This window comes from Brassica oleracea, chromosome C4 (genome assembly GCF_000695525.1).
Source record: "Brassica oleracea var. oleracea cultivar TO1000 chromosome C4, BOL, whole genome shotgun sequence".
NCBI lineage: Eukaryota > Viridiplantae > Streptophyta > Magnoliopsida > Brassicales > Brassicaceae > Brassica > Brassica oleracea.
In genome coordinates, this window is record NC_027751.1 from 51,045,787 (window position 1) to 51,067,969 (window position 22,183).

General features: G+C 34.5%; 3 protein-coding genes across 5 annotated transcripts; 2 read left to right on the forward strand and 1 right to left on the reverse strand.

Moving 5' to 3' along the window:
• The first annotated feature begins 526 nt into the window (after positions 1–526).
• Positions 527–2,947, forward strand: LOC106336743 (putative sodium-coupled neutral amino acid transporter 7). Its single transcript, XM_013775672.1, has 6 exons — positions 527–1,040; positions 1,521–1,673; positions 1,758–1,964; positions 2,039–2,504; positions 2,587–2,849; positions 2,880–2,947. The coding sequence occupies exons 1-5, from the start codon at positions 668–670 to the stop codon at positions 2,753–2,755; spliced, it is 1,368 nt and encodes a 455-aa protein (XP_013631126.1). The 5' UTR covers positions 527–667; the 3' UTR covers positions 2,756–2,849; positions 2,880–2,947.
• A 397-nt stretch (positions 2,948–3,344) lies between these two features.
• Positions 3,345–5,656, reverse strand: LOC106337030 (uncharacterized protein At2g40430). 2 transcript variants are annotated; one of them, XM_013776044.1, is made up of 10 exons: positions 5,390–5,656; positions 4,981–5,156; positions 4,832–4,883; positions 4,722–4,747; positions 4,569–4,652; positions 4,254–4,492; positions 4,050–4,172; positions 3,803–3,992; positions 3,618–3,697; positions 3,345–3,527 (listed from the first exon to the last, which is right to left on the reverse strand). In XM_013776044.1, the coding sequence occupies exons 1-10, from the start codon at positions 5,556–5,558 to the stop codon at positions 3,521–3,523; spliced, it is 1,146 nt and encodes a 381-aa protein (XP_013631498.1). In that variant the 5' UTR covers positions 5,559–5,656; the 3' UTR covers positions 3,345–3,520. The 2 variants fall into 2 exon arrangements, with proteins under 2 accessions (XP_013631498.1, XP_013631499.1); XM_013776045.1 differs by lacking the exon at positions 3,345–3,527 and having other exon boundaries at positions 3,614–3,697.
• Positions 5,657–9,757: 4,101 nt separating this feature from the next.
• Positions 9,758–11,359, forward strand: LOC106340660 (transcription factor SCREAM2-like). 2 transcript variants are annotated; one of them, XM_013779503.1, is made up of 4 exons: positions 9,758–10,042; positions 10,341–10,472; positions 10,577–10,747; positions 11,126–11,359. In XM_013779503.1, the coding sequence occupies exons 1-4, from the start codon at positions 9,965–9,967 to the stop codon at positions 11,225–11,227; spliced, it is 483 nt and encodes a 160-aa protein (XP_013634957.1). In that variant the 5' UTR covers positions 9,758–9,964; the 3' UTR covers positions 11,228–11,359. The 2 variants fall into 2 exon arrangements, with proteins under 2 accessions (XP_013634957.1, XP_013634958.1); XM_013779504.1 differs by having other exon boundaries at positions 9,759–10,042; positions 11,129–11,359.
• The last annotated feature ends 10,824 nt before the right edge of the window (positions 11,360–22,183 follow it).

The following is a 22,183-nucleotide window of genomic DNA, read 5'->3' on the forward strand; positions in this document are numbered from 1 at the left end:
CCCTAAACCCTTGGAAAAACACTAAACATTTGGATAAATTCTAAATTCTAAATCTTAAACACTAAACTCTAAATCTTAAAAATAAATATTTTTTTAAATAATCTTTTTTTAGAACTATTGTTATTTCTCTTTATTTAATTTTTTATTTTTTATTTTAAAAGCATAATATAATTTGGTAAGTTATTTTGTTTCCTTAATTAAAAGATATTAGATCTAAAATGACAACTTTCTAGGGTGAACCCAAGAAAAAGTCTTGATTAAATGATTCTAATACAACCTTTTGATTGAGATACTAAATATTTTAGCCATGCATGCTGGGCCTTCCTAGCTCACAATATATTTTACAAATGATGTACATGGGCCTTGATATACACTATAATGGGCTTTATTTGTTATAAAGCAGCAGCAGCCCAAGATACGTATTCACATCGTTTTCATTATATTTTACAAATCTTTCTTTTTGTTTTTTGGACAAAATATCTTGAAAAATTCTAAAAACGAAAGCGTTCACGACAAAAAGGCTATATATGATAACGATGCCACGTCCTTTTGACGTTGCCATCTTCTTCCTGCTCCCTCCTCGAACAAATCAAATCAAATCAAATCAAATCATCCCTCTCATCGCCGCGAATTCTCTGTTTAATCATCTCCGGCGGCTGAGAGAAAAATGACCCCGGCGATTAAAGCGCCTCTATTACCTAGCCACGACCCTTCCTCATCATCACCACCCGAGGAGAAGCACGGCTCGTTCGCCGGAGCAATCTTCAACGTCTCAACGAGCATAGTCGGAGCCGGGATCATGTCGATTCCCGCCGCGTTCAAAGTCCTCGGCGTAATCCCGTCTCTATCGATAATCGTGATCATAGCGTGGCTCTCGAACGTGTCGGCCGGGTTTCTGATGAAATCCACGGTCGCCGGAGATGCGACGACTTACGCCGGCGTGATGAAGGAGTCGTTCGGGAAGCCTGGATCCGTCGCTGTTCAGGTTATCACGATGGTGGTGACGTTTGGGTCAATGATCATTTTCTCTATTATCATAGGTAAAAAGTTTTTAAGTCTCTTACGAATCTTAAACTATTAAATTGGTTTGGTGACTTGTTGTTTGTTAATCGGGTCAGGTCGTTGCGGTTTCGGGTTATTCGGGTTGGGTTATTTAGGACACTTTTAGGAACTAAACATTTTTCGGACCGAGTTTGGTCGGGTTTCTATTTTGTAAGTAGAAATAGTTTGGATTTGGTTTTTAAATCCGACAAAAGCCAGAAAATCCGAATTAAATCCAAAAAAAAATATTTAGATAATTTGTGTTATCGAATAACTTAGTTATATTACTATAGTTATTATTAATTTAAAAGTGAAATAATTAAGATTTTTAAATATATAAATTATATTTGGGATATTTGGTTAACTGTTCGGTTCGGTTTTCGTTTTGGATTTAGAGAAATAGTAACCAGAAGTGGTTATTAAGCTCTGGTTCCAGTTGTGTATTTAGAGAATTAATAACATTGTTTTACTTCTCTTAGGTGATGTTCTCTCTGGTAATGAAAAGGGAGGAGTTATACATTTGGGTCTTCTTCAAGGATGGTTTGGTTCTCATTGGTGGAACACGAGATTCTTTAGTTTGTTATTCATCTTCGTCTTCCTCTTCCTTCCCTTAGTCTTATGCAGACGCGTTGGTACGTTTTTTTAAACCACAAATCTTTAAAGAAGACTTTGCTTTTGTTGTTTGTTGTTCTGATGGTTTTTGTATGTTTCTGTAGATAGATTGGCTTTAAGCTCTGCGATCTCGTTTCTGCTTGCGCTATTCTTTGTTATCATAAGCTCCGTGCTAGCGATTGTAGCACTCGTGCAAGGGAGAACAAAGAGTCCAAGACTCTTCCCTGATCTCAACAATGGAGGACAGTCTTTCTTCAACCTCTTCACTGCTTCACCTGTGATTGTAACAGCCTTTACGTTTCATTTCAACCGTAAGAAACCGAACCTTTACACTCTTTTTACTGTTCTTTGATTCTGAAGTTATTATGGTAAATTGTTTCTGCAGTCCATCCGGTTGGATTCGAGCTCAAAGATCCATTACAAGTGCTTTCAGCAACAAGAGTCTCTGTGATTTTATGCGCTACGATCTACTCAGCGACTGGTCTCTTCTGTTACCTTCTCTTTGGGGATGCAACAATGACTGATGTTCTTATGAACTTTGATGAAAGCTCCGGTTCTTCAATAGGTTCGTTGCTAAACGACATCGTTAGAGCCAGCTACGCGATTCACCTCATGCTTGTGTTTCCTCTGCTCAACTTCTCCTTGAGAGCCAACCTCGACGAGCTATTGTTCCCTAAGAAGGTTTCTTTGGTGAATGACAATAAAAGATTCTTCGGACTCACTTTTCCATTGCTCATATCTTGTTTCTTGGCTGCTATTGCTATACCGGACATTTGGTACTTCTTTCAGTTCTTGGGATCAACTTCTACTGTCTCTATAGCATTCATCTTTCCAGCTGCAATTGTCTTGAGGTACACATTTATTAGCTCGTCTTCTGTACTTCTAACTGATTCAGGTTCAAATCTGATTAACTGTTTTTTGGAATAATGGAAGGAATGTGAATGGTATCTCAACGTTGAAAGAGAAGATTGTTGCTTCAGTAATGTTTGCTCTTGCTGTTGCCACAAGCATCATTGCCATTTCAACAAACATATACAGCTTCACAGAAACAGAAGAAGCATTAAATTTTTTAAGCAGTCACAGTCTCTTCAAGAATCTGTAAAGATGGTAGGAGTTTCAAGATTGCATTGTATTTTTTCATATGAATGTAAAATAGGTTGTGAATGAGTGGTGTAATAGCAGAACTTCAGGAATTGGTTGTTTTTTTTTTGTAACACATTCAATTGGTATGTTTGTATTGGGGGAAAAGATTGAATCAAACAAATAAGAAGATTAAATATTATTTCTTTGCTTATTTTGCCAGCTATATTGAAGCAAAGACTAAAAACAAAGATAATGCTTATTTTGCCAGCTATGACCGAAGATAATGTTTATCCAATGATTGAAGCAAAGACTAAAAACAAACTCAATGTTAAAAGTGAAAACACAACATTTATTAGCTCCCATACTGCACAAATCATATGATAGCAAGAACACAACATGACCTACTTTGTTCACAGTATGAGACCATTTGCTTTGAGAAAAAAGCTTTAGACAGTTGTGTAAGTAATTTGCAAATCCACCATATTTTAGCAAATACTTAAAACGTACCAAAGAAATATCAAATACTCAGCTTCAGCTTGTGCCCACGCCTAATGCTGTACTGTTATAGTGACTTAAGGAATTTAAATGTTTATATGGGGTAGGGGAGATAAAACCAAACAAAGTAGAATATTATTTCATTACTGATTTGTTATAAAAAAGATTGAAGCAAAATGCCAAAGATTAAAACTTAATGTCAAAACACAACATATATGATTATAGTATCCGCTGCTGTTACCATAGTAAAAAGTTGTTTTTAAAACCAGCCGTTACAGTGAAAGAACTCCTAGTTCCTGCACAAATCATAATCATGATCTTATTAAGAACTCAACATTAACCTACTTTGTTTCACTGTATCGATTCAATTTACTATCAGAACTTACCTTCTAATGGTCTTTGATGGAACAAGTATTCCTCTCTTCTCAAGGCTCTTGAATCGATCTCTTGCAAGTGTGCAACACGCCTTCCAAAATAAAGAGAATGATCTCTCATCAGATTCTTGTCTACCAAGAAAACTCACAATGACCATAAACTTTTTGTTTCAGGGAAACAAGCGTATATATATTACCTTCAGCTTACGAAGTGAACCGGTCATCTCTTCTGTTAAGAGAACCTGAACAGGAGGAGCCTCATACTTGTGCTTTCCCAAACGAGGAGGACGTATCTTAAGCACTTCCTCCTTAGCAATGGTCTGTCTTATCTTTTTATTCAGCTTCTCCTTATCATCTTCAGCTATTTCTTTTATAATTTTCGGCAAGCTACAAAAATAAAAAAATAGTAAGAATAATATTTTGAGAAGCATTAATTCAAAATACCTGTCAATCTCTTTTGATAACTTCTCTTTATGCTTCTCCTTCGTCTCCTCTTTACGTAGAGCCTTTTGTCTAGCTCGCTTGTTCAACACCACACGTGTCACTCTCTTTGTTGTTCTTGCGGTTCTGCAGTATGTGAATCTAAGTCTTAGCCAATGCAGAATGTAAAACAAAACAACAATAAAGAAGAGAGAGGGAGAGTTTTACTTGTTCCCAGCTTCAGACACATCATTTGCAGCGTCTGCTTCCTCTTCACCTTCGCTACCATTGTCCACACCAAGAAAGTAGGCACTCTTTCCGTTGATTATTCTATTGCACACACTCAAAAGACCCGCCTCGTCTTCGATATTGTTGTTCCCATCGATAGTCAAAGGCACAGGCTCAGGTCCTAGCTCAGTTTTGTAAACTTTCTGCATTTCTTGAGCAACTGCTTCAGCCAACATATCCTGCAACGCAATAGAACATGAGAGAAGACAATAAAGCTCAGGTGAGACTTTAATCTAAATAGTAAAGAGTTTGTACCTCGTGACTTTCAGCTGTAGGGTTGTATGAACATCCCGCAGGATCAACTTCTACTGCTGGAATAGTTGAAGTCATTTTCCAAATCTGTACACAAAACAAGAAAAAAGAGTTCAGTCTCAAAAACAAATTTTAATTACAGGGAGACATTATTACCTTTCTTGGGTTGCTCTCATGTTCTCCTGCAAGTTTAATACCAAAGAAGAGGTTAAGTCTTAACATCTCTCTACCCAATATTCAGACATAACTAAAGTAAACAAACAAACCTTTTTTATCATCGCCCCACAAGTCCATCATTACAGAATCATCATCAACGTTCTGCAAAGAAGGGAAAAAAAAATCATATGAAAATCAACCTCATGTCCAGACAATAACCGGTGAGCTTTTGCTACTGTGCTAACTCATTATCACTTACATTTTGAGCTTGTTTAGGTGTTTTGCTTTCTACAGCGTTTGTCTTCTTCTTCTTACTGATCTTTGACTTTGGCTTGGAAGAAGAAACCACCTGGACAAATGGGTTCTTCTTTAAAACACTGTCACACCGAAGCACTTTCTCTCTGCTCTTCTCAATCTTACGCTTCACCGGAAGGTCTGATATAAAAAAAAAACATAATAAAGTCTAAAACTTTCCTTTCTATAACATATAAAGATTACTCCTTTGCTCTCTAAGACGACTCAGAAACACTAACGGGAGAGATTCTATCGCTGTGCTGATTCTAATGTATCGTAAAGATGAATACTTTGCAGCTCATAAAACGTAAAGGAAGCTAAGCAGACACACTCTAAACAAAACCCTTAAACATAGAGGGAGGTAAGAGGAGAACCGTGAGACTTCTCGACGCGGAAGAGGTCCTCGCTGGGAGCGGCGGAGAGGTTTCCACCGGAGAGAGCGTCTTTGGTGGTTTTCTCGAAGAAGTCTTCGATGTCCTCGGTGCTTATGTTAGCTCTCCATGCTTTTTTACCCTTTCTTGAACTCTTAGAACCCTTCCCCATCTCGTTCTCTCTCTCTTTCTCTGTGTTGGTTTCTCTCGGCGGCGTGAAGGTTGGTTTTGGTGTCGAAAGAGGAGGAAGGAGGTGCTTCGAAGAAGAAGAAGATACTAGGGATAGGGCTTTAGATAGAACATAATGGGTCTTAAGTAGCTTTGATGGGCTTTAAGTAGAAATGAGATGGGCTTGTACATTTCTCAGTCTCATTCAAAACAGATTTTATATATTTGAAAACAAAAATATATATACAGTATATAGCTAATACATATTCTTGATAATTAAATATTAAAAGTATCATTAAAAAAATAATATGAATATCCAAATTTCTATATGCAAACCAATGTATGTGGTTATTATGTATTTTGTGTAAAATCATATCTAATTTCATATAACGTTTATGATTATGTGTGTCTAATTAAGTTGTTGATTTTCTACTCTGACTATTATAAATTATATAGATATATATTGTTAACGTGTGCAGTGTGCTCTCCCATATCTGTGGATTCCGACAAATAAGTTTTGTGCGTCAGACATGTAACTGTGAGCATATATACTTAGTCATAAATTTAATGTTAAATACGTATTTTCTACATTATTCTGATGTATAAATATGAGGATGGAAATGATTGAGCAATGTATATTATTTGATCAAATACTATACAAAAATCGAAAATAAAAGATATTACAAAAAAAGAGTGATGTTTGATAGCACAAAGCCGCCCCCGTGACCTAATTCTCATTTGATTCCTTTGTCACATTCAAGAGGAAAGTGGGGTACTTCAAACTGATAAACCCTTACTATTGCAAATTCTTCTTCAGATATGTTCAATATTATTTTGTCTGTTTGGTCTCATCTAAATCCCATGTACATTGATGTATTGGAGTTTAATTAACAAGTCGTCATTAAAATTGATGTATTGGGGCTCGAAGCAACTCCACGATACTAAACCTACCACGCGAATATAAACCATGTTTTAAACTTTATTTGAATATCTTAAAAAAGATCCATCTATTGTCTAAACTTCTCTTTGAAGTTTGGTATGGATCATTCTATAAATCTAGGATATTCCAGGTTAGTAAAACATTGACGTGATAATATGAAGAATAAACAGCAAGAGATAAATATGTGTACTGCAATGTCATGATTATTTTTGTCACCTAATTGAATTGAGACTAGGTATCAACTGTTTACCTGGAAAAGAAAAAAAGATTAGCAAAACTAATGTAATAAACAGTCTATTAATCAAGATGTTAAACAAAAAAAGGAAATAAATGTATAGTTTTTAGCAAAAACATAAAAAAAAAAATGTATAACTCGTACTCTTAGCATACCAGATCAAGTGAAGTTAACGACATAACAATAACATGAATCGCTTGTGAAGTAACGGCGTCTATAGAGGGCGTGGTCTTCATAAAATTTCAATCTTGAGCTGATAATAATAAGTAGTGTTTCATAATGGTGGTTCATAAGTCGGACGTGTAAATTTTCATGCAGTCAGAATCATTTTTCCTAATACGTAGGAAAATAAACCAATGATCGTTTTTCAAGTGGAACTACTCTATGAATATTGAATCTCGTTGATTTTTGATTATCAACTATATTAACACCATTTCCAACTCATCTCTAAAATAGAAAAAAAATAGAGATAAAATTTTTGCTCCAATGTGTTTCTCTATAATAGAAAAATACTATATTTGCCTCTATAAATAGAGGAATGCTATTTTTTCGTCTATATTTTTAAAAAAATAGTATTCATCTATTTGTAAAGACAAATATAACATTTTTCTATTATATAGAATGACATTAGAGCAAAAACCTCATTTCTATTGTTTTCTCTATTTTAGAGATAGGTTACAGATGTTCTGAATTAGTAATTTAGTGCAAGAAAGTTTAATTCATGAGGGAGAGATAAGACAAAAGAGATATAGCTGTTGCAGACACGAGACTCTTTTACAAAATTTTAAGGTACAAATATTAATATATAGTATGGAACAGGGAAAAAATATTTTGCTTGTTTGCTAAAATGATAATTTCTAAGCCAATTTTTTTCGAAAATGAATCAATGACAAGGTAATTCTTTGTATCCCTTATAATTCATATGTAGATAGCGACCCTACATATATATCTCCCACATATATTTTCATTTTCATTTCCAATCGGTATTTTCTATAACAAGATTACAAATAGCATGGCGATTGTCGGAAGTCATAATATCTACAGTGTTAATATAAAACTACAGTGTATAAAAGTTATACCATAATCTTGGACCTCTTGGTTTTGTTTGTGTTGCCTAATTTTTCCTTAATGGTGGCAATTGCAAGAATATCACACAACACAAATGTTAAATACATTTAAATCAGATTCTAATATATGCTGTATATAATAATATTATATTGAGTACTAAACTCTACGATTTGATTTTAATTCATAAGTACATATCTCCAACAATATATCTAACCAAAGAGGATCTCGGAGTGGACGAGAGTTGGAGAAAAAGAAGAGTGGACTTTGAACCAAACTCTAAATTTAAGAAAAGAAACATAGAGTGTATAGAGATGTCTAAACGAATTAAGCTACAGACGTGAGACAGAAAGGGTTTGATGAAGCAACGGGACTTGTGTGTAGAGTGTTGTTTTGTTGTGATGATTAAGTGGCACGCATGTGAATTGGTGGGTACGTTTGTTTGTCCGTCTCTTACATAGACAATCTTCTGCATCATATATCAATACTAATCTATCCAAACTTATATACTTACATGTATTTATAAACTCTAACATGTACAACTTCCTATATTTACTTTAGTGGGTGGAGCATATTGATCTAACATACATATATAGATGAGTTTTTATTTTTTTGAATGAAATAGATGAGTTTTTAATTTGAAACTGATCCATCAAATCATTCTTTACATGCGTAAGGCAAATTGTTGGGCATCAAACTATATATATATATATGATAATTGTTTTGAGAGACGTGACTTTACATTGGTGTTTGTTCAAAAATGTGATGCACAACTACATACATATAAACGTAGAGTATAGTCATCCATATACGTACACAGATCAATGTATACGTTACGCATATATATTTCTCGAGAGAGAAAGAAATAAAGAGAGCGATATGGAGGACAAGGAGAGATGGTGAATAGGGGAAGAGAGATCAGGATCATATATCAGTGGGTTTGTGTTCATAAAGATCCCCGTGAGGAGTGTTTTGGAGGCATTCCAAAATCACAACTAACATTCTTTTGTTTGCTTTTATTCTCTCGATGCTCCCAAGCTTTAACTTATTCTTTAAAAAAATATTGCACAATATTAGTTCCTCTCCCATATATCACGATCACGAGCTCATATCATTTCCATTACCCTCTTTTTTTTTATAACTATCATTCTCTCTTCAAGTATCATGTTAACATTATTCAAGTACTACATAAATATATATACCGCGGATCTAGTTAATCCAAGTTCAAATGGTTTTCTTCTTGTTGCAATGATCATAACGAATTAGATGTAAATGGCACTTGCATACTTTAATTCGTTATTGACTAGAAACTGGATCCAAAAGAGATGTGGTGATGTCTTTTTGATACGAAATTTATTCTAGATAGATCAATATATGATGTTCAAAAAGAAATGAATGACTGCAATTTCTTTGATTTATAACTCATAGCTGAATGACCAGCAATAATAGATATATACCTGACAAAGTCCATTTTATATTATTATTTACTACAGCGATTGGAATAGTATATCGATATCGTATCATTAAGTATAAATATGGAGTTTTCCCATTATATATCTTTATCCGTTTCCAAAAGTTCAAAGCTGTATATAGTTGTAGTCAATTATCGTGATTTTGCTTGGACGCGTTAGAATAGTATCGAACAAAGAGGAAAATAAACACATAAATAATGTAAAACTTTTTATGGTGCTAAGATAAGGTATTTTATCACAGCGAGAAATTACAGTCAATAAAAACATAGTAATTAGTTTACAATATTAGTATTGGTAGGTAAAGGTACGGACACATATATTTGTATTTGTACGTATGTAAATGATCATATGAATAATTGAATATTGTAAATTAATCAATATACGAAATGCATAAATATAAGAAAAAAAAAAACAGGGTCGAATTTTAAATAGATTTCGTATATTAGGACATAGAGGCAAGGAAGTAATTCACGAGATACAAATCGGAGTTGTCCGTATGTAATATTTTGTAGCGATCAAGAGAGACTAACGCAGACATGTGAGAGGGGAGAGGATCCTATAAACAATTTAGTCTAAGTTTTCTGCTTCCTCCTTATCATATATATATTGCAGATATACACATAGTTCCTCTAAATAGAAGATAATACAAATAAATCAAGAAAGCTCTATTGGAAGGGAAGAGGCTTATAAATATAAGAATGGTTTCGAGGGAACAAAATAGAGGTTCTTTACAAGAGAAGTTTCAACTGCTTCGTTCAGCCACTAATTCTCATGCTGTAATTATATTCAACCTCTTCTTCCTTTTTTATTATAAAAGCAATCATTTTCTACCATTTGGGTATTTGAATCCAAAATGGATCTACTATTCTTGTATGCTTTTATGTTTTTGGGTGATTGTATATAGAAGAACATATAATTGGAAACGAGATATATGGGGGGTAGTCATGATCGTATGGATTGAAGACTGTTTTTTTTTCTCTCTCTCTTTTTTTACTGCTAAACCTCTAATAATATATTTTGGGATGATTTATATGCTATTAATATATGTCCGTGCACACATGTTTTTGATCACAGCAAAGCGAAACATCGATTATAATGGATGCATCGAAATATATCCAAAACCTTAAGAAAAAAGTCGAAAGATTCAAGGAGGACACTGCCGCAGAGCAATCTTCAAGCGAGCCCACGGATCCCACCACACCAATGGTATAAACAATCACAAATATATACTTTGGAACCATTATATACATAAGTGTGCAAGTGATATGAGAGATTCACTACGAGGTTTTGACTGGTCAATTTATTTATAGGTAAAAGTCGAAACCCTAGAAAAGGGTTTTATGATAAAAGTTTTCTCAGGGGAGAATCAGCCAGGCATGCTTGTTTCGGTATTAGAAGCCTTTGAGGATATGGGGCTTGACGTTCTCGAAGCTAGGGTTTCATGTACCGACTCCTTTAGCTTGCATGCCATGGGAGTCAAGGTAATTAACAAATCATCATACAAACATATCTGTATACATTAATGATATATCGTAATTACAGTTATTTATTGTGCCTATAAAAATTTATATATGTTTCGGATAGTGTTTGTATGATTTACTCAATACAAATGAGCTCAGTTTGAGATAGTTTCATCATATGTTTTAATGAAATATTATCTGGTTTCACTTACATATATATGGATAAAGCTTTAAACCAAAAAAAAAAAATATGGATAAAGCTTGTGTCATTGCTGCTGAAAAGTTTATAAATCATAGTAAACACATATGTATACAAAATATAAACATGAGTTGTCAACGTCTATATGTGTGTGTTGGCATAAATAAATGATTAAATGATTACGTCACCTTTACTAACAGCAGAATGAAGATGAGGAAATAATGGATGCTGGAGCAGTGAAACAGGCGGTGACAGATGCAATCACAAGCTGGGGTAAAACCAATGTTCCACCTTTTCTTTGATTCTCCTTTATTTATGTTTAATATACAAAATATTATAACACAATTTCTATAGTAATTCTGTTATTTTATGTTCACCATTACCAAGAATTGTCCCCTAGAAAAGGGATAATGAAGAAAAATGAATTGTATGTTTTCTATATATTCCACATAAGCATATATAAATACGTATTCAAAGTATAGTCGCGCATATCCCATGACATTAACAAAGGGAAGGGCCACGTCTTCAACTTCCAAATAGTTATAGTAGCTTGATACATCATTTCTCTTAGCAATATTTCTCTTGTATTCAGTAATATTTTTACCAAATAGTTCTAGTAGCTTGATACATCATTTCTCTTCCTTTATTTGTACAATATATTTTTGTTTTGTATCATTTTATTAGTTTATTTTCTTCTTCTGAAATATATAAAATTTATATAACATTATCATATATATATATATTATTTTTATTAAAAATATATTAATTAATTTATTATTTTTATTAAAAATATATTAATTAATTTATATTTTTTACCCCCACTCAAAAACTTTTCTAGATCCGCCACTATTGATATATCTAAAAAATTGATACTGAATTCGAAATGAGCCGAGAACCGAATGAGTATCACAAAATATTCGAAATATAAATATATATCTAAAAATATTGGTTATAGTGATACTTATTATAATTTAACACCTAAAACTAAAATAATAAATTAAATTAAATAGTTATTTTGGTAATTTTAATTTTTTGAAATAAAATGTCAAGCCTAATTTTGATAAGCATCAAAAGTTGTTCTCGGTTTAGAAAATATACAAATTGGAATTAAACCCAAAACACATTAGGTCCAAATGAGAAAATTCCCCAATTAGTTTGTCCCAATTATTCAAACAGATAGCTTGGAAAAAAAAAAAGTCAAGAGATTCACAACGGAAAAAATATAAAATAAAAATATCTGCAAAGAGCAACAGATAATAATTTAGTTACAGCTACCTAAAGCCACCTAAAATTCCATGCTGAGAAAATAATGACAGGTAATTACTGATTAGATATAAATATTCAGTCAAATTAACTCAAAAGAAAATAGAAAGATCTGCTAAGAAGAAACGCAGGAGAAGAGAAGAAAATGGTGCAAGGAGATGGTTGGAATGTGAAGGATTTAGAGATGAATGCTCTCAGTAACCTTGTAAACAGCTACAGTAAGGTGCTTGCGCTATTTTACTGATTAGGTTTAGGTTTTTATTTTTCAAAACTGATTGAAATGATTTCGTCTCACGTCGTCATTCAAAGATAATTGTTGTTGTAGAAAATTTGTTGAAGGAAAACAAAGACTAGGTTAGCTTGTTGGGTTTTTCAAGAGATAAACATCCATCACCCACTTTGTCGGAGAAAGCTGAACATGGGATGTTGATCTCTCATGTCCTTGAGTTGATCAATGTTATAGTGTCTGATTTTGATATGATGACGAACGTATTTAACAAAGCGGTGGGTCCGGAGCTTGGAGGTTAGTGTTGTGAATTTTCGAGCTTTGGTGGATAATTCTCGGTCCAAGGTGTTAAAGACAAATGATGAACTGGTATGTTATGAGCTTAGGGATCAGAAGGCTGAAGACCTTGCTGTTACGATTTGGAGGGCTAGGTCAATAATAGTGTCCAACTAATGATGGGGCTTGTGTCAAATTTCTCAAAAACCCACATCCACTTGAGTCGCTACAAAAACTGAAGCGTATACAACAATGTCTTTGCGATTTGATCTGCGTCGTAAGAGAATTTATCTTAACCCACAGTTCCATGCCACAACGAAAATCACTTCCCATCGCACAACTCTCACAGTCTATGAAGCATGGTTCACCGATGAGACAACATGTCTTCGATGCTATGGTTTTGATTCATTTAGTTGGTGATTGTCTGGATGTGATAAGTGATTGTGACCTTGACAACTTGAAGATGAATGATTTTGAAGAAGTATGTGACTTGGTCACAAAAATCATGTCTGCTTGAGGATGAATACATCGGTTATGGCGTTGAAGCGTATAATTGTTGTTATGGAATCTGTGTTGAATGAAAACAAAGACTAGATTAACTTGGTGAGTTTATAAAAAAATAAACATTCATTGTCCATTTGATAAATTTTGATCCAAAATGTTAAAGAAAATACATGTAAATTCATTTTGGTTCAAGATGTTTTATACAATTCGATAAATTGGTACATGATGAACTCATATCTCATAAGGCTAAAGATCTGGATATAATAATTTGGATGACTAGGTCAAGAACATTGGAACAACTAATGATGTGGCCTGTGAACTTTTTTTTCAAAAACTCACATCCACTTGAGTCGCTTAAAAAAAACTTTATGATTTAATCATTTGCAACAAAATATCTACTTAAATAGCTTTGTGATTTACAAATTTACTATGAATTTCACATATTTGAATCTATAATCAAATATGTGAAATTCAAATCAAACAAATGGACTGAAGTACACACACATGTCTTCATCATATGCACAAAAATTACACACAAGTTATTCGTTGACCCTTCAACATTGGATCAAATGTTGTATGCACACAAGTAATAAGTTCATTGAATATTTGTCATGAATTTCACTAGGAAGTGATGCATTATGTATATTTTATTCTTTATCATTAGTCTTCATTAGGCTTGTTTCTTTTTCACTTTATTACATCTCACAGCGATATTCAATGACATATGTTTTGGCTTTGGAGTGTATTCTTGTTGTGGTCGAGTCAGTGGTGAACGAAATCAAAGATCTGTTTAGATTTAGAAGGATTCCACTGGATAAACATATATTGCCGAAGATGCCGACGTTCTCGGGAAGCCCAACCAGAGATGTTGATGTCGTATATCACTGAACTGATCAATGTGTTTGTGTGTGATTTTGATTTGCTGAGGATTCATGTCAACAATGAGGATCCAAAGTCTACACATGAGAGTGTTGTGTTGTTTCGACATTACCTGAATGCGTTTAAATCGAGGACGTTAAAGGATATTAATGAAGTTGTATGTGCAGAGCTCACGGCTCAGAAGGCTGGAGAATTTCATGTTGTGATTTGGAGGGCTAAGTCAGTCACGGTGAACGTGATGATTGGAGCTTGTAATCAGTTTTTTTAGAGAACCCAAATCACCTTCAGTCTCTAGAGAAACTGAAGAGGACCCAGCAGTGCCTCTGCGATGTGATCAAACACGGAAGAGTCTTCACTTCGACCGACAGCTTCGTGCCACAGCCACAGCCACACTCCTTTCCTCTCGGACAGGTCGCACAGGTCTCAAAGCATGCTCCCTTCAGTGAGGTCTTTAATGAGACAACACACGTACGATGGTATGTATTTGGTTCACTTAGTACGTCGTTGTCTGGGTGCATTGATAGGTTGGGATCTTTACCGCTTGAGTATGAAGGAGTTAAAAGCAATATCTAAGTTTTTCACAACAATCCAGCCTGCTTTGGCAAAGAGAGTTAAAGAAGAGGGAGCTGAGGACCCAGACATAGAAGACTATTAGACAAAGAGTAAGTGTTTGTAGAGGAACAAGACTAAGTAATAGGCGTTTCAAGAGGAAGAATAAATATTTGTTTTTGTGTCTTTTGTCTGTTGTTGTTTGATGTGGGGCTATGTAATGAACGGTTGCTTCAGACTCTTATCACTTAATTAGAGAACATACTATGGTTATGGTTTTAAAGTTTCAGCCTTTAAATACGTGTATGTTGTTGTATCTCAGTCAGACCATGTACGATGGTTTCAACACCCTCTCCATTTCCAACATCCTCATTTTCTCTTTTTAACATTCCACATCATCTTTTTTTCATTCCACCTAATTTATTCAACAGACATTTCATTCTAAACATATACAATGGTTTGTTTTAAAAAATTCAACATCCTACTCAACAACTTTTAATTCATATTTTTTTACAACATAATAATTACATATTAATAATTACCTTAAATACTAAAATAACATAACTTTTAGTAATATTTATTTTGAATTATTAGACTTAGCTTACTTTTTAAAATGATTATTATTATGATCCATTTAAAAAAAGGAATAAAACACTAAATTAGTTGATTATAAAGAAAAAAACAGATGTTTTTTCTTTATCCAAATGAAATGAGAGTAGTCTATATTTATAGATTAAAAAAATCTTGAATTTTGATATAATTTTGATATTTTTTAAAAAAGTTTATTAATAAATGCATTTGAATTATTTGGTGAAGATAAAAAACAAAAGAAATCTACACAGCCAATCAGAAATCGACACGTGGCAGCGTTGGGCAACAAAAAATAAGTTTCAATAGTTGAAACTTTGCAACGGGTGTTGATGCCACCTAGATTAACTCAATTTATCAACACCCTCATTGAAAAGATTTCAACTGTTGAAACTGATTTTCAATACCCCCGTTGTGAATGGTTCATAGTGAATAATTTTTTTTTATTTCGGAAAAGCTTGAGTTACCATTTTTGTTGTCAAACTCGGTCTTGATTTGTTCAAGAATGTGGGAGAACAAGTAGCCGCCCTGGGCAGAAGCCATGGAAGCATATGCTCCCGGCCTTGTAAAAGGTAAATAAAATGTCAGCCACTAATTTTAATTATTTTCAGCAGCTCAGTCGGTTAAAGCTTGAGAGGTTAAGCTAAAGGTAACAGGTTCGAACAGTTACAACTCCATTGTTAACTTTTTAATTTTTTTACAGGCTCACAAATTTTTTTTGCATGCGGCCCAAATTGTTTTTGACATTCTCAGGGCCGGGCCTGGGGAGGACCAAAAGATCATCACTTCCATCTTTCCCCACAGATTGCTTGTCCTGTCTCTAAAGATTAAAGTTCATGTTATAGGGCATCTTGCAACCACAATTCAGTCCCTGCACCAGTGTTGTATATAGACTATGTTGAACGTGTTACTGCTGTTGTAAATGGAATAACAGACTCATCACATAGATTTAACTCATACAAAGCTGTACTTCTTGAACATCAGCCCCGATCTGTCTTCTTGTGTCATCAGTAGCCGAATCCAGACTCGATAACTGGCTGAAATTGCTGCTGCTTTAAACCTCCACCCTCGTTAACCCTCCTCTTTCAATTTAAAACCACTTTCTGCTTAGGTCTCTTGTGTTATGTCTTTGAACACAATAAGTTGCCAAGTTTGATGATTTTTGCTTCACATGATTCATTCAACTTCTTGAATATAATCAGCCTTGTGAACCACCTGTTTCACTTCTGGATCATATTCAATTTCTTGAATCAAACTCCCAACCATATTACGTTCTTCCTCTTGATTCTTTGCTGGGTAGCACAACTCAAGTCTAACACACAACCCAATTCACACTCTCGAAACTGAGTCTTTCTTCAAAATAACATGTGGTTGAGAGTAGCTCTGGACTGTTCTGACCCGATCAAACCAATCTACTTGAAAAGTCACTCCAACCTAGGAATGAATGCATCTCTGATTATCTGTAGAAAATAATAGCTTATCCCTTCATACTAAATGGAATAAGATTTTAACACAGTACTTGTTAACACAGCAAAACCTGAGACATGTGATGTAGAAAGCTTCTCCATAATCATCATAATAGTTCGTGACAACTAGCAAAAGCTGAGACATTATAATACTTCTTTTGAAGTCAACGTGCAATGATGACCATCTCTGGATTTTTCTATAAAATCATAAGTAAACCCATCTCATGAAGCTTTTTTTAAAGCCATATATATTTTCACCACTAGGCAGGCAAGGATACGTGACGTACATACTTCCAGTCGGTAAAATAATGATGCATACAGACTTCTACTTGTGCTTCAAACTTGATGCTAAGAGAACCCAAACATACCAATAACTTCCTATACATTCTGGTATCTAGCCATCGTCTCTTGTTGATACAAATTCCCAGTCAAATCCTTGTTCTTGAACTTGAATTTATGAGAAAGTAGTCCACCAGGTTCCAACAGGCAGTTATGCCACAGTATCGTCGGTCATTGATGAAACCATGAGCCATCGCCAGCTCGCCAGCTTCTGTCTGTTTCTGAACAAGCCTAATGATCTGATTCTAAAACAATCGATTTGCCAGCTAATTACCATGTAAGCACAACGTTTTACTTAAAGCACACGATAAAATAGATTGAGTCCAGAAAATAGAGAGAAGCTTTCAGTTCAGGTATTTTGTGTCAACAGAACCAAAAGATCATAGTGATCTATCTTATTAAAATGCAAACATCTTTTATCTTACAAACCATAAATTAAAAGAAAAGAGAGAGACCAAACATAATGTTTTCAAACGGGACGATAAAATACGATTAAGAAAACAACAACAACAACAAACAGAGCAAAGCAACTCCACCGAACAGAACCGACAGAGCTTATTGTTTGCGAGCCTTAAGGTAAGCTAGGAAACTCTCGATGATTTTGGCATATTCTGGAATAACCAAAAGATCCCCAGGAGTAGATAAAGCCGATCCACCGGCCCGTATCCGCTTTTATTGGTCGGCCGTCTTTTGCCATAATACAATTTCACTAACTAAACAATGTCTTGTAAATTCATTCATTTATCACCCTCAAGTGAATTTAACAACTACAAAACTATTTTGTTATTGAAAAAACCTCTGAAGATAATTTTAATGTTTAAAATTTAAACTAACCACATTACCACCCAACATTGTTTGCTTGAATATGGTCATGAATAAGCTGGATTGATTATTTCGATACGCTAAGGAAACCACGAAAATAAAATTAAATAAAACGAAATTAAATTAAATGAGTTAGTAATAATTAACATACAGCTGACACTTCATCCAACCAGTAAACACTATGTTTTCGTATTCTGCAGATCCAAAGCCAGCTATCACACAAAATTTGGTGCAAGTAACCTTTTCTATAATTAATTTAATACTATTATGTTGCTTGGATTTTAGAATAACAAGAATAAAAGAAAGAAATTCGGTAGAAAAGGTTATTATCCGAATTATCAACAAGAGAAGGTTATTATCCGAAGTCTATTTGGACTTAACCGAATTTCTTTCTTTAATTCTTGTTATTCTAAAATCCAAGCAACATAATAGTATTAAATTAACTATAGAAAAGGTTACTTGCACCAAATTTTGTGTGCAAATAGACTTCGGATAATAACCTTCCTCGCTTATATATTTATTTTAATTTAACTAATCGCCGGTCACAAATTATCGAAATAAATAATATGTATGTGTATGCTTCTGTAGAAATAAATTTTAACCGAAGTAGGAATTGTTCTCACTTTCAATGTCACCGTATTCTAATGGTCTTGTGGTTGGTTGAGAGAAAACACAAGAAGATGGAGGAGGCGGAGGATGGGCTGCCGTAGGTTAGGGTGGAGTGACGGTCTTTGTGGCTGTGGTGCGATGACGGAGACGCCGCCAGAGTTATGAAATCCGGCGACTTGAGAGTTTGAAGGTACGATCAAAGTGGCGACAGCTTCTCGTTGCTTGTACTTGAGAATATCGGATCGTACGGCGGTGAGCTCGGCTTGTAAAGCTTGAATTTGGTGTTGTAGAGCTGAGATTGCTCCCATGCATCCGTATACCGGATCTCTTAGCCTCACGTTTGCTTCATACATTATGCCGCGTCAAATCTCTGGCTTTCTGGTACTTCCTGGTTTAGTTAAAATTGTTTTACATTATAAGGATATTGCCGACAATAAATATTTTTGACTGAATCAAAGATTTCATATTATTATTATTTTAAATAGAATGAATTTAGTGGACATCATCCTTGACATTGATCAATGGTGCGATGATCATGAGAACAAACGCGAAATAAACTTGAAAAAAAACAATAAAATTTAGGGAGAAACTCACTTGATACAAATATTTGTTTTAGGGTTTTTATATTAATTATATCATAAATTATTTATTTAAAATTGTAATGATGGAAATATAAATTATGATTGAATTGCAGATAATAAATCCAATCTCCAATACACTGCACCGCCAATCCGCAATGCTGGCCATTCTCACTGCCTCTTCGGGTAAGTACTGTGTGTCTAGCCGAGGGTCCACGATTCGGACAACTTTGCGTTTGCTTGTGAGGTAAGGTCTAGCCCATTCCACAAGGTCTTCTTCTTCAGCCGGCCTGTTGAAGTCCAAAGCTTCTTTACGCGTAAAATCTCTTAGAAGCACAACTCCGAAACTGTACACATCGCTCCTTGCATTTAATCGACCTGGAAAAATAAAATAGTGTAAGAAGATGAACCTAAGGACCCAGACCCTTAGGCCATCATTATCGCGAGTCCTAAGGCCTGTCCCCCATATTATTGGGTCGAAAAATAAATCAAAAAGATCGAATATCATTGTAAACGGACCTTAATTAAGGTCTTTAGGCTTCGTCCTTATGGGCGACGTGGCAGCATCCGGTTGGAAGTCGAAATAGGGTTGGGGAAAGTCGGACCGTCCTCTTCTATTTTCCAGCCTTCTCTTTGATTCTCTCTTCTCCGCGGCGATAGCAGTGGCGATAGGTTCTCCGGAGGTGCGAGTAGTTGCCTCATCGACGCTTCTCCGCCGATTCAATCGATCTGCTGCCTCTTCAACGCTTCTTCGCCGAGTCAATCGATTCATCACATCGCCGCTTCTCCGCCGATTCAGACCTAAACGAGGTATGTCTTCCTCCTCCTTCATGGGTTTTTTTTTGTGATTGACGATTTGTATCTCCGGTTTGTGGGATCGGTCATGGGATTTTGATGATTATGTATTGATTTTTGATTTGTATCCGCCTTGTTCTGTGATTGGTTGGTTTTGATGTTTCTGAATCGGATCGTCGTTTGTGATGAATGGGTTTGTGGTTTGTGATTGTAAATGAAATAGAGTTACGGTTTTCTTAATCTTGTTTCGTCTTCCTTGCATGGATAGAACAGTTTAGCAATTTCGTTGTACAAACGCCGTGATGTTTGATTTGATTAAGAAAATTAGCTGGCCTTGATGCTTGATTTCATTTAGGATCATTTGAATTCCTGTTATATATTGAGAATTGCATCTGATTCTTTGTTTGATTCTCGTTTCTATTGTATGTATTGAGTTTAATTTTGAGTTTCATATATATATTGCAACTGATTAGTTAGAGACTCTCGTTTCTATTCCTGTTATACATTGAGTTATATATCAAGTTTCATGTATAAAATGCTCTGTAATGAATGATGTAATATAGTCAGCCTTTTAATACTATCGTTTCAGTTAAACCGTGCCCTTATTGAGTTTGAAATTGAGTTATATATTGAGTCTGATTATTTAAAGTTAAAGTTTGAAACTTAGTTTGATTGAAACCAAATACCCTTTGAATTAAATGACTTTGTAAAAGTTAACTTGATTGGTTTTTGTGTTGTTGTTTGTGTAATAACTTCTGATAAGACCTTGTTGGTTTATGGTTAGTCATAATGTGGTTTACTTACCACACTTTAAACTTTTGGCTATTAAACCTCAACCATACATTGTATAATCGACGCAATCTACTATCTCGCTTTCTCTCTTCTCTGTTCTTTCCTATCTTCTCTGTTCTTATTGGTATGGCTTCAAGGTATCCATATACCCAGTCCTCTGGTTATATAGGACTCCTTAACAGTCAACACGAAACTGTTAACCATGAAAACTACCCTTATGGAAGTTTTCATTCTAGTGTGAACCTTGGAGCATCAGAAATCCCCCCTTTCAGTTCCCAACAAGCTGACGTGCCATCTCAACCTGTAGTCACACCAGTGGAATGTAGGGAGAGCAAGAAATGGACGCCTGCTGACGACGAGGTTCTGATAAGTGGCGGGCTGAACACATCTAAGGATGTTGTTGTTGGAAACGATCAAAATGCACGGACCTTCTGGGAACGTGTTGAAAATTATTTCAACGTGTTGTTGGAAATGATCATGTTCTCTTTCAATTTTTATCTTTATTAGCAATGTTTCTACTTGATATCTATGTCTTTCAATTTTTTGTTTTTGCAAGTTAAGCTAACGATGGGACTTTTATCTACTTGCTTTTTTATCATGTTTGTAATTTTTTTTTTGTAATTTTCTCATGTTTTCAATTTTAATGTTATATGTTTTATTTTAATTTTTTTCTTTTATATATCATTACTTATTTAAATAATTAATTAATATACTAAGAAACATCAATAAGTCCTACCAATAATCCTATTTTCTAAAATTGTCCTTAACTTTAGTCCTTAACACCTAAATAATAATTAACTAATCTAAGGACTTAACAATTAGTCCTAGCAATAATGATGCCCTTATATACAAGTGTAATAAGACCCCCATAATTTAACAAATATGAGTACGTGACAGAGGTCTATTCACGGATACGTTGGCACAACTGCAAGACCCCTTCTTGAAGATACTCACAGCTTGATTTTGTCATCTGTGCCACTGACCAGAACACAATAAGTTGCCAAGTTTGATGATTTTTGCTTCACATGATTCATTCACCTTCTTGATAATATATTCAGCCTTGTCAACCACCTGTTTCACTTCTGGATCAGATTCAATTTCATGAATCAGAACTCCCAACCATATTTACGTTCTTCCTCTTAAATCTTTGCTGGGTAGCACAACTCTAATCTAATTACACAACCCAATTCACACTCTTGAAACTGAGTCTTTCCTCAAAATAACATGTGGCTGTTCTGAACCGATGAAACCAATCTACTTGAAAAGTCAGCTCCAGCCTAAGAATGCATCTCTGATTACCTGTACCAAATAATAGCCATATACTAAGTGGAATCAGATTTTAATTTTTCATCTTCCGTCTAGTTGTTAACACAGTAAAACCTGAGACATTTGATGTAGAAGCTTTCAGTTCAGGTATTTTGTGTCAACAGAACCAAAAGATCATAATGATCTATCTTATTAAAATGCAAAAAAAAAAAAAAACATAAACCATAAGTTAAAACCATAAGTTAAAACCATAGGTTAAAAGAAAAGAGACCAAACATAATGTTTTCAAACAGGACGATAAAATAA

What these genes read in the sequence shown, in the direction of transcription:
- LOC106337030 (XM_013776044.1), bottom strand. Translation starts at nt 5,558, where the DNA reads ATGGGGAAGGGTTCTAAGAGTTCAAGAAAGGGTAAAAAAGCATGGAGA. An exon ending in GTGGGGCGATGATAAAAAAG is followed by an intron (nt 4,748 to 4,831) that starts GTTTGTTTGTTT and finishes TTAAACTTGCAG; the next exon opens with GAGAACATGAGAGCAACCCA. An exon ending in CTACAGCTGAAAGTCACGAG is followed by an intron (nt 4,493 to 4,568) that starts GTACAAACTCTT and finishes ATTGCGTTGCAG; the next exon opens with GATATGTTGGCTGAAGCAGT.
- LOC106336743 (XM_013775672.1), top strand. Translation starts at nt 668, where the DNA reads ATGACCCCGGCGATTAAAGCGCCTCTATTACCTAGCCACGACCCTTCC. An exon ending in CTTTACGTTTCATTTCAACC is followed by an intron (nt 1,965 to 2,038) that starts GTAAGAAACCGA and finishes TTGTTTCTGCAG; the next exon opens with TCCATCCGGTTGGATTCGAG. An exon ending in CCAGCTGCAATTGTCTTGAG is followed by an intron (nt 2,505 to 2,586) that starts GTACACATTTAT and finishes GAATAATGGAAG; the next exon opens with GAATGTGAATGGTATCTCAA.
- LOC106340660 (XM_013779503.1), top strand. Translation starts at nt 9,965, where the DNA reads ATGGTTTCGAGGGAACAAAATAGAGGTTCTTTACAAGAGAAGTTTCAA. An exon ending in CGGATCCCACCACACCAATG is followed by an intron (nt 10,473 to 10,576) that starts GTATAAACAATC and finishes ATTTATTTATAG; the next exon opens with GTAAAAGTCGAAACCCTAGA. An exon ending in TGCATGCCATGGGAGTCAAG is followed by an intron (nt 10,748 to 11,125) that starts GTAATTAACAAA and finishes CTTTACTAACAG; the next exon opens with CAGAATGAAGATGAGGAAAT.